This window comes from Dysidea avara, chromosome 12 (assembly GCF_963678975.1).
Source record: "Dysidea avara chromosome 12, odDysAvar1.4, whole genome shotgun sequence".
Taxonomy (NCBI): domain Eukaryota; kingdom Metazoa; phylum Porifera; class Demospongiae; order Dictyoceratida; family Dysideidae; genus Dysidea; species Dysidea avara.
In genome coordinates, this window is record NC_089283.1 from 24,075,235 (window position 1) to 24,087,892 (window position 12,658).

Sequence of the window (12,658 nt, forward strand, 5' to 3'; positions counted from 1 at the left end):
CCATAGATACTGGTGTTTGACTTTCCCAACACTCAGCAACATTTATAGGAGGTGAGTTTACTTCTCTCGTGTACGTGTGTGTTTACTAAAACTACAGAGCATCCACAGATTTTAAGCGCGTACGTCTAACACCGTGAATGCTATACCAAAACCACTTGCAAGACAAATATTCGCTAAATGTAATCAGAGAAATGCTACATATTCGGGCTGTACTAAGTGTTTCCTGTTTAATGTAAGCTTTGTAGCTTCTGGCTTTGCAGCTGCGTCATGACTGACTGTTTGTTGTGGCTATAAAGCTGTTGACGGCAAGCTACTATATAAGCAGCGATGCGGGATACCTGGCACGTTAAACGACAGATAGAGCCTCGTGTGGAGCATATTAGCTGTAGCTATTGGCTCTACTGACTTAATAGTGGAAAATTTATAGTTAGTGGATTAGCTATTAGAATGAAGTGTGCAATTTTGCTGTTGGCGCTTTTTACCGTCTCCGCGGCCAATGCGGCTGGAGTAGTGTACTGCCCAAGACCTGTAAGCCCCAGATTTGGTAGTTGGCGGACTACACAAAGTAGCTATACTGTGGGTAGTAGAGTGACGTACTATTGCCTGCCCGGCTACAGAATGGTAGGGAACGCAAAAGCAACTTGTGTAAATAATCGACTGAGAACTTTCTGGACTGGTAGAATGCCCTCTTGTGTGCGTCTTGGTTAGTGCATGATAAAATATAGTACCGTAATATATATGATTACTTGTTCCATTTTTGTAGTTGTAAGACCTTCTTGTCCTGACATTGGGCCACCGGATAATGGAAGACGAGTGCTAGGAGGGACTAAACCTGGAGACCGTGTGCAGTTTTATTGTCATACTGGGTTTAAGCTGCAAGGTAGTGCCGAGCTGATTTGCCAAGACAATGGAAAATGGTCTGGCTCTGTACCAAGATGTGTTGTAGCTAGTAAGTGTTTGTGTGTAGTGTTGTGTGTGAGTACACAATCATTGTTGTATTTGCAAACTGAAGCACATAAAGTGTTCAGTGTAATTAATACCATAAGTAGCATGTGTGCATGCACACACACACACGCACACACACACACACACACACACACACACACAAAATGCTATTTGTCTCTCTGTTGTTTAGAGCCCACTACTTGTTCGAGACCGATCCATCCACATCATGGACTAGCATGGTTCAAGGCAGACCTAGCTATTGGTTCACTTGTAATATATGAGTGTACTAGAGGCTACAAGTTACATGGTCTACCTAGAAGAACATGTTTACCCTCTGGGCAATGGTCAGGGGCTTCCCCAACTTGCAAAGGTTAGCCATACACTTTGTAGATTTGTGTGTGAGTGTGTGATAGTCAATTTTGTAACTGATAAGTCTTGTAGTGTTGTATAAGGTTAAACACCGTGGCGTTAAATGTTCATTACCTTAGTTCCAAAAACCAATGCAGCAACTATTGAAACTCGACCTCCTTTCAATGCGCAAAAAAAATTTATGCCCTAATTTTCAAAATCGATTGCTGCACCACTTGAAGTGCAGCTAATATTGAAGATGCAGCATTTACCCGTGAAATACAGTAACATTTCTAACATCAAAACTATGAAAACTGTGTAGTGCTAACAAGCTATGGTTAAAAGCAAGGGACAAATTTTAGTGCTATTGACCACACTATAATGATTAGTTAAACTTATACTCTGTACTGCAATGAAAACCAAGTACATCTACATACATATATGCTGCCTTTGAGGACTTGCATAATCCTACTTCAGAGGTAATTTATCATTTGTCTGTCTGTCTGTCATGGTCACATCTTCCTTGTGTGTATCAAAACTTAATTGGCTAAAATTCTCCAGAACAACAATGTATCAAACACAAGACACTTACCAGTTATGGTAGGTTCAAATTTTACTAACAATGTACTAGTAAAACACTGCTTTACTAATTGATACCATGTTACGTGTGTTATTTATATGACTACGTATATGGTCATAGTCTTGCAATAATATTTTTTACATAGAAAATTTTTTAGCCAGTATTGCAGTGTTTGTATGTCTTTTTTTCCAACAGTCTATCATGACTTATCCTTAGTTATAATTCTTAAGATTTTAAGTGAGAAATTGTGCAACTGACTAGCATATACACTCTATTCTAAAATTTCAAGCAACTTGAAAATTTGTAATTACAATCGCAATGTGATATTGTGACTGTAGTAGAGATCATGGGGAGGCTTGGGGTTTCTTACCTAAAAATATCACCCTACTTCCCTCATGACAGCTTGACAGTATTGGTTAGGCTACACAAGCCCATAAATGTCTTCAGAGTTTCTATGAAATGTTATTTTTATTTAATAGAATTTTCTACTCACTGACTAACTGATGCTTTCAGCCAAGTATAATTCAACTATGGTTAATACCACAGGCTTGATATCTTCACTGTTTGATGTTGCTTTGGCCCGAGACGTGTCTTTTTGCCAACTGCGATGCCTACAATGTATGCATGGATGTACGTTTGTCCTCCTTTTCTTTCTCCACTACCACTTAGCTGTTGATTCACAGTGACATGTCATGACTTCACAGTGCTTTAATTTCCATAGTGTGAATGAATTCATTGTATAGGAGCTTCTTGTACTGTTCTTCACTGGTAACGCTGTTTATAACTGGTGGAACACAGCTGAAAATGAAATGGAATGACCACTTGTGATTCAATAACTAATAACTCCAGGATGAGCGTTCAGTATAGGGATTAAATGTCCACAAGTATAGCTGAAAGTGTAGATGACCTCCCTTGTTTCAAATTCCTACTCTAATTTAGAATTTTTTAATTTTGCTTTTCACTTGCTTGTTTACTTTTGTGAACCATTGTGCATTACATGCCACATCAAAGGAAACAATGGTGCATACACTATCAAAATTTAATGTGTGGCTATACTATATTGACAAGCTGAAGAAGGAATTAATGTTCATATTGATAGCTAGCTATAGATGTAGCTCATTTTGTTTTTTTAAGAACCACAACTAACTACACAATTAATAAGTAACTCCGTATAGTAACATATTTCCTTGTATAAATCCCAGGCTTTTATTTCCTTCCCAATATTTTTGACCCGTCCTGTAAACAAATAGAGCCTGAATTTATTTTGGATAGTGTCTGAGTGACATCCGGAATTTAATTGAATTCGAGTCATGTTAAAATGTCATTATTGTAATGTTGGCCAGTATTTGAGGCCAAGTGTTTAGTTTCCAAAAGTGCTGGAACTCCCTCCCTTGCTTACAATTGAGGCAGGCATTTACCATATTGCCTAAATATTTCAAGAGGGGAATATTTTTTTCAAAGTTGGTTGAAATAAAAACTTTGCAGGTTTGCAGACATTCCCAAATTTAATATATGGAGGTCTAAATATTTCAAGGATAAATTGTTCACTGTTAGCCCCCAAAACCTTGAAATCAGCAAAAAAAATTCCTCTCAAGATATTTAGGCTATTTGAATGCAGCTTTTGTACACTACGCCAAATCATAGAATATGTCATTCATCAAGAATGTGCTATACAGGCAATGTGACATTTTCTGTTTGTAGTTGTTCACTGCCCAGATCCCGGTATTCCCCTTTTTGGTCATCGTAACATGGAGGAGACTACAGTCGGTGCCATAGCAACGTTCTCTTGTTACCATGGATATCAACTTATTGGTGAAGCATCTATAATCTGTCACAATCTTGGTGTGTGGAGCAGAGCAAAACCAGTTTGTAGGAAGATAGGTTAGTGCTTGTGTGCGTGCGTGCCGTGCGTGTGTGTAAAGTATGTTTGTGTGTAAATGTTTGTTTGTACTGTACATCTGTTCTATTACACTACAAATGGATAGTTGTCATGATGGTAAGACACATCAGACTAGCTAATCACTACAACACATTGATCAGGTGATGTTTTCTATAACATCACATCTAACAGTAATCATTATCATCAAATGTGTACTGGCACAGTGGAGCCCTGGGGGACCATGTTGAAGTGTTTTAATAGTGAGGGGTCCTTTGAGGGGTCCTTTGAGGGGTCTAAATGTGTGTACACTAATACTAATGGGACAAGTGTTCTAATTATGAAGGCGTCCAATCTGAGTATTGTAGGTGATCATCTCAGTAGTATAAATATTTTCAATGTTTGTATCAGACAAGTATACTCTTGCCATTAAGATTACAGGAAAACCTCTAGCTGTTATTGTAGACACTTGAGGACACCTACGTTAAAGTCCCCAAAGTATCCAAACATCGTTGTTATTGTTTCTAGTAAAGTATATCCAACAACACACCCATATTCTAAGAAGTCATTTAGATAATTAAGTCATTTCATTTTGAATTATGGTGCTATGGTGTCTTACTATCATTGGGATATAAACTTCATTACACAGTAACCTGTGTAGTGTGGACACCTGATGAAACTTTTACTGAGGTTGAGCATTCTCCATTGAGAAGTGCACCAATCCAAATAGATGTTATTTGTAATACGTACCATATCATTGTAATTTCGCATGTAATCTTTGATGTGGGACTATGTCAAATGCTTTTAAGCAATATAATGTCAACTTGTTTCTTGGGACCAACTAATAGTGTTCTGATAATTATACCCTAAGTGTCTGGATTACACAGGTGTCCTCAAGTGTCCACATTTAACAGGTTACAATGTATACATGTTGGGACTGACTTGTTTCCTGTAACAACAAACACAGACAAGCAGAAAAAGAGTTTGGGGTTAAATCAATAGTGTTCGTATTAATCACTCTAAGTTGCAACCATTACTTGCTATTATTGATAATTGACCTTTTGTAGTATCAGTGAAGTGTCCTGACCCTGGTACTCCCACAAATGGTTGGCGACAATTAGACTCTTTGGAGGAGTATGCCACCGTGAAGTATTATTGTAACAATGGCTTTGTTCTTGTTGGATCAGACAGCAGAAAGTGTTTGAGCGGTGGAAACTGGGATGGTGCTCTTCCAACTTGCAGAGGTTAACATTTTATGTTGATGGGCGTGGTGTATTTGTGGGCGTGTAGTGCGATGATGTTTGTTGGCCAACTGGCCAATCAGGATGAGTTGTTGGTGTACACCTGTACCAGTGTTTGGTGGTGACTTAATAAAAACAAACAATTTCTTGTTAGACTAAAGATCAACACAGTTTTTATATCATAACAATAGAATTGAAGTTTGACACTAACTGTAAGTTTTCTCTTAGTGTAAGTAGTTAAACAAATTGTCTAGAGTTTGTGTGTGTGTGTTTGTGTGGTGAAGTAGCACAGCTAAGTGATTGGAACATTGGCCTGATAACCCAGGGTCATCACCCTGTTGTGTGCAGTAGTTAGTGCTGTTTTGCTGGAAATCTAAGTTTAATGACATTCAGTACATTGTTCCATGTATAAATGGGAACTTGATTAATGGGGCGACCTCTTGTCATGGGGCAGGTACCACATGCTATACAGATACACACGCGTGCGCACGCACACGCACACGCACACACACACACACACACAAAGCACAGGTGAAGATGTGTGTGTGTGTGTGTTTGCGTAGTTGTAGCTATAGTGTACTAGCACAATATATAATTATAGCACAGTGCTAACGTTATGATGTATCCTATATTCACAGGTGTCACAGTGGACTGCGGTAACCCAGGCAACATTGCTAATGGTTACAAGACCCTTAGTGATGGCATACTACTTCACTCAACAGTTACTTATTATTGTAACATCGGCTATGTCCTCAGAGGGAGCTCAACTAGACAGTGTGCATCAAGTGGATACTGGACAGGCACCACCCCCACATGTGTCAGAGGTAATGACACTGGTGTGTTTAATTGTTGGAATATATAAGTCATCCTTGTTTGTGAAGTTTTATTCCTAATTCTGTCACCTTTGGGCAGTGATGTTTCGGCTTTATTTCTAGTAAACAGGTTACCAGGTAGATTACTGTATATAGATTACTCAATTCTGATTGGCCACTTTAGAGAGATGGCCTTTCTATACAGGTGGCCATTGAGACAGGTTCCTGAATTGCTATCCATTGGATTACTGGTGGATTTATTCTGAAATCCTAAACATGTTTTACTAATTATTGTATTGATCACTGAGTCATCAATATTCAGTCTTCTGGTAATCCCTGGTAGCCACCTCAAGCAGGTTTAGTTTGTTGTTCTTATAATCTATCATTTGCTCTACTGACCTACCCAATCCAACCATTTTGCTCCCAGTATTGTTTTTCTGCACAGTATCTTAATAGCAAGGATACGTAGTAGCTTTCATTTTTATTACTTCATTGCATGTAATTGGCCAGACTCCAGTGGATTGCTTCACCTTAAACTTCTGTACATAATGGTTGGCATTACAATCACACCTTTTTTAGATACAGTGGACTGTGGTGTCCCTGAGGCACCCTCCAATGGAGGAGTGAATGTGGACAAGACTACAGTGGGTAGCTCAGTGGTCTACTATTGTAAACAAGGATTTGTGCTGTCTGGGGACACTCGAAGAGTGTGTAAGCTGAATGGAAGATGGAGTGGCTCTGTACCCAGTTGTAACAGTAAGTGTCTGTGTGTCTGTGTGTAGTATCACACAATGGGGTAGTGGTACTTTGGGTGCCTACACCTTTCATCTGTGAGACATGGTACAGCCTCCTGTGGGTTACTACTACCCAGGAGTGCACTGACTCATAGACTCCTGAATAGAGCACAGATGGCCCAGTATTTCAATGAGTTTATGTGATTGTGTAGCAATAATTTGTGTGTGTGGTGTGTGTGTGTGTGTGTGTGTGTGTGTGTGTGTGTGTGTGTGTGTGTGTGTGTGTGTGTGTGTGTGTGTGTGTGTGTGTGTGTGTGTGTGTGTGTGTGTGTGTGTGTGTGTGTGTGTGTGCACATGTTGATCATGGCTGCACTTTACAATTATAGTAAGTCTGATTTATAAGTGTTGAGGTAACTTCACTAAAGATATTAAAATTAATTATCAGTTATAAAATAATCACTTATATGATGCAACCAATTGTAACACTCTTGTTGACAACTAAGGCACATACAGGATGGTTTAATATTAGCTGTTATGTCTCTGATATTAAGTGTTTATTCATTACACTTTATAGACATACTTATTTTATGGGAGGTGTCATATTTTTATAATATAAAGTAGATCATATCCTTTTGTTATTCAGCTCAACTACAGTGTGTGTATAATCTGATGAAGTAGTTAATTGTTAGCTAATTATTGTATGCTCTCCATATTTGGCATTGTTACTATAACTGTGTACAATCAACTTACTTTGTAAAACACACCTGGCTGTAGTGAAGAAGTATTTCTTTTTTTAAGTAATAAGTTTATTGCACTTCTGTTTACTTAGATTTTGATATAACGCATATCTGTCAGAGCTACTCGTTATCACCAACTAAACTTCGTATAACATTTTACAATAGTAACATATTATAATTGTTATATCTCTCCTTACAGTTATTGATTGTGGGGACCCCGGTACTCCCAGTAATGGACAGAGAGACTTGTCATCAACAGTGCTGCAGTCACTGGTACAATACAGTTGTAATGAAGGCTTCTACCTGGTTGGGGATAGGATGAGGTTTTGTCTGGCCACTGGAAAATGGTCCGGATTTCTGCCAACTTGTAAATGTGAGAAATATATAATTGTTCAGCAGTAAATGTCATTCTACACTGGAATCTGTTTATGACACTTCTGAACTGAGGTATCCAAATGACCTCCCCAATACAATTCTAATGAATACTCTTATAGATCATACAGTTTCTTCATGGCAATTGTGCCAATTACAATATCATTGTAACAATGTTGTTGGTCTGTGTTTACAGTGATAGATTGTGGTGATCCTGGTACTCCTACTAATGGAGGAAGGCAGTTGACATCAACAACATTTCGTTCAGCAGTTCAGTACAGTTGTGATGATGGCTTCTCTTTAGAAGGTGATAATGTGAGGGTTTGTCAGGCTTCTGGAGAGTGGACAGGATTTTTACCCACTTGTAAAAGTGAGTAATGTAACACTTTAGTAGTAGTTATTAACCACTTGTTTATCAACAGGAATACGTGTTGGTTGTGGTAGCCCAGGTACCCCCAGTAATGGTAACAGTGACTACACTACGACAACAGTTGGGTCGTTGGTCAGTCATTCATGTATAGCAGGATATGTGTTGAGTGGAGTCCGTGTGAGAAGTTGTCTACCATCTGGTGTGTGGTCTGGATCACTACCAACCTGTCAACGTAAGTTATCACTTGATGCCTACATAGTTTATGCTTTTTTTTGCAATAAATTTCAAGGGAAGATTGGAAGGGGTGGGGAATCTTGAGGTGCTGAAGCACTCCCCTTCTGATAATTTTACTACAGTGGAACCTCAGTTATCCAAACTCTTTGGGACCAGGGGCAATACATAAGTCTGAAAAGTCCATATTTCTAAAACTGTGTGTAAATAACCTTAAATAGCATGAAGAACATTATCAGTATTATTCAACTACCCTAATATAACAGTCACTACTTTAATGAAGCAGTCATTTCCGTAATTTGGTAACCAAGAATCCGGATAAATGGAATCCAGATAACTGAGGCTCCACTGTATGTGCTAGCTAGCAAGTTAATAGAAGCTTTAAGTGCAATTACATCAAAGAACAAAGGGAAATGGTAATCGCTAAGTATTGAGGAAAGATGCATATTCAGAATTAGTGAAATACTCTAATAGAACAGTCAACTACTCTAATAGAACAGTCAACTACTCTAATAGAACATACAAAATTATTTCATTATAAACTATAGCTAATTATATAAGGGAAAAAACCTCTTCTTGATATGTGCACTGCTATCTCACCATTGTGTCAAACATCCTGCCATACCAAGTTGAAATGATATATTTTATGTAATCAATACTTCATTGGTACTCTTGAAAGACCATGAGTCTCTTTTGCAACTAAATCATTAGTTCTGTGAAATTTTCAGACATCTTTATTTAAAGTTAACAGTTGGGGGCTGTGCCCCCCAGACTCCTGCTACCAGAAATTCTATACTTGGTCAATTTAAGTGTCACATGTATATCTTGCATTTGAGGGGGAGTAGGTTTACATGGAACTCTTCATCAACATCAATAACTAAAGCACACCATCCCTTTGGTGTACAAAATTTGAAAGGAGATACAAGTAGTCTGTCTCTGTGAAAATATAACGCAAGGAACACGGCTTGTACATACATGATATTACTTTTTCAGTTTCAATTACACAATAATTATAACACACTCGTCTGTTACATCAGTTCCTCACAACCAGTGTTGGGGGTAACGCGTTACTTATCGCGTTACATAAGTAACGCGTTATGTAATATTATTATCCTTTTTGATAACTAAGTAATATAACGAAATACACTATAAAACCTAGTAATATAACTCAAGTTACTTCACTCACAACTATAACGTATTACATAGTAACAAATATTATGTAATAATATTACTATTAAAGTAGCGAAGTAACTGTAACGTGTATTATTACTAGCTACCAAAGTAAAGTTACTGTTTTAATAATAACATTATAACAATCTGAATAGCAAACGGTAGCTAACAACTTGGTAACTAGCTACTTATGGAGCGAATTAAACACTAACAAAGTTAATATTGTGGCAGTAACAAAATTATCAACCATCCCTGCAACTCACCTCAAAATAATCATATTCAAAGTAATGAATCTAAGTTACTGACCATGCAGGAAATGGTTTTACCCTCCCTTGAATATGATTATAATCTCTGTCACATGGCTAGCTACACACATGATGGTTATTTGAGACAAGCGTAAATTATAGCTAATAGTTTATTCCACGTGGCTGACGATTTTCAGCAATGGCAGAGGAGCTACAAGACTCTGATGATGGTGATGGCAGTGCAAGTGTGGAGGAGGTAAAGAAAGCAACATTCTACCAATGGAGGCTTAGGCACTACTTCACCGTGATGGAAGAAGGTGGCAAAAGCATGCGAGTTCGGCATAAGTTGTGTGCACCAAGTAACAAAACACTCTCTCCAGCTCTTGTAACACTATTTCAAACCTTAGGAAGCATTTGAATACGGTATATAAAACGACATGACTAGTACCATTGACAACAGAGAACGAAACTAGGAAACAAAAATCGGTCAGTGATGATGAACAACAAAGTAAGACAAAGAGGCAGTGCACACTGACATTAATGAGCTCTTCAATTAATCCTTCGAGGTTGCGAGGTTTGGTTGCTGAATATATTAATGAAGATATGTTGCCAATATCAACAGTTGAGTCTCCAGCTTTTAGTAAATTGGTGTGTGGTATATCTTCAAGAAATGCGCAATTGCCCAACAGGAAGTCTTTCACTATGTTCTTGGACAAGACTTATGACTATGATAGCAAAAGTGAAGGGTACATTGGAAATGGTGGGAAGAGTCAGCTGACAGAAGAAGTTACCTACGGATGACCATGCACAGGATAGATTCCAGTACATTAAAATGCCACAAAGCTGCTATTGCTTGTGCACGAGTCATGGGCCGTCACACATACGATGTTCTTGCAGCTAAAATTGAAAGTGTCCATGAGTCCTTCAGGCTTTCTGGTAAAGTATGTTACACAGTTACCAACAACGGGACTAATTTTGTCTAAGCTTTTACCACTTTTGCACTACCAGTTCTAGATGTACCAGAATCATCAGATACTGAAGACAACATTGAGCTTGAAGAAGAAGTGACTTTTGTAGATGTAGCAGAGTTGATGGTACTTGATCAAGTAGATGCACGTTATGATTCAACACAAATTGATCATGAATTACCACCTCACCAGAGATGTGCAGCTCACACTCTCAGCTTGGTTGCCAGCACTGATGTAGACAAATTCCTTTCATCATCTCCAGCATCTAGGAGCTTATACAGAAGCGCTTTTAGTAAATGCATGGCTCTTTGGAACAAGGCCAGCCGCTCGACTGTTGCTTCTGATCAACTGCAAGAGAAGCTGAAAAGAAAGCTTTTAGTTCCTTCTCCGACTCGTTGGAACTCTTATCATGATGCCATAAAAAGAGTGGTTGAGAATTCCCTTGCAGATTTGAATGATTTATGTGCTAAACTTGTTTTGTGTGGTAAGAGGGAGATAATGTTTTTGAAAGAATACTGCACTGTACTAAAGCCACTGTCACGAGGATTGGATATACTCCAAGGTGAAGATAACTGTTACTACAGGACTTTGCTGCCAACACTGGAAACAATAATTAAGAAAATGAAGACAGAAGTCTGAACTTTCACCAACAATAGTTGGACTTGTTGATTCCATAGATAGTGCAATCAGGCAATGTTTTAGTGCACTATTTGACAGCCATGATGCAATTGTTGCAGCTGTAGCTTCACCAAAGTTTAAACTGAGATGGGTAGAAGCCCAAACAAATGCTGCTTGATGAAATGTGCCTTTTTAGAAATGAAGAAATTCAGGTGGTAGAGGTCAGCTCAGAATCCCAAGAAAAAGGGAAAAAGAAGAAAGACTTCTACAAGTTTGACAGTGATGATGAAACCTCAACCGACAATGTAGGTGCTGAAGCTACCGGATATCTCAGTGATGCAAAAAAGCTTGAATACTTACAGCAGTATCCAACTGTAAAGAAAGTTTTTTTAAGTACAACACAACACTTCCCTCAAGTGCACCAGTGGAGTGATTCTTCAGCTTAGGAGCACTTGTATTAACGCCAAAACAAAATCGATTAACGGATGCACGGTTTGAGAGAATTCTGCTCATGAGAATTAACAAAGACTTTATTGACTTGAGTAACTAGCCATAGTCACTTAGCAGTGACTAGGAATATATACAACTCTGTCGTGTAAGTGATTTATTTCTAAACAGGTATTTGTCAATCATTGAATGTCAATAATGAACTTTTAGTTTTGGCTACTAACAAAAGTAATATAATATGTAATATTATCACAGTTACTTTATGGGTATTATGTAATATGTAACTAGTTATTTTTAAAAAGTAATTGTCTCAACACTGCTCACAGCAGTCTGCCGTGTGTCATAATGCACAACACTATCCTGTTATCATTTTCCTAGCATATCAGGTACTAAAATTGTTACATGTTTACAGTGATAGATTGTGGTGATCCTGGTACTCCTACTAATGGAGGAAGGCAGTTGACATCAACAACATTTCGTTCAGCAGTTCAGTACAGTTGTGATGATGGCTTCTCTTTAGAAGGTGATAATGTGAGGGTTTGTCAGGCTTCTGGAGAGTGGACAGGATTTTTACCCACTTGTAAAAGTGAGTAATGTAACACTTTAGTAGTAGTTATTAACCACTTGTTTATCAACAGGAATACGTGTTGATTGTGGTAGCCCAGGTACCCCCAGTAATGGTAACAGTGACTACACTACGACAACAGTTGGATCGTTGGTCAGTCATTCATGTATAGCAGGATATGTGTTGAGTGGAGTCCGTGTGAGAAGTTGTCTACCATCTGGTGTGTGGTCTGGAACATTACCAACCTGTCAATGTAAGATATATCAACTTATGTTACACTGATCTCTTAGTTATCTGAATACCACTGCTCGTAGGGATTAGTTCCCTATTAAATGTGAATAAGCCCATTTGTTAATATTTACACAGAATTTTGTTTAATTTACTCTAATATAACATACG

General features: G+C 38.2%; 1 protein-coding gene across 1 annotated transcript in view; it reads left to right on the forward strand.

The window, feature by feature from the left end:
- Positions 1–362: 362 nt before the first annotated feature.
- The window catches only part of LOC136239952 (sushi, von Willebrand factor type A, EGF and pentraxin domain-containing protein 1-like), a gene marked incomplete in the record, with an annotated part of 20,129 nt that continues 7,833 nt past the window's right edge, over positions 363–12,658 (forward strand). The window contains 10 exon segments of the mRNA XM_066030695.1: positions 363–703; positions 764–949; positions 1,136–1,315; positions 3,575–3,754; positions 4,817–4,993; positions 5,629–5,814; positions 6,382–6,558; positions 7,473–7,646; positions 7,842–8,015; positions 8,068–8,228. Coding sequence (XP_065886767.1) covers positions 448–703; positions 764–949; positions 1,136–1,315; positions 3,575–3,754; positions 4,817–4,993; positions 5,629–5,814; positions 6,382–6,558; positions 7,473–7,646; positions 7,842–8,015; positions 8,068–8,228 — 1,851 coding nt within the window.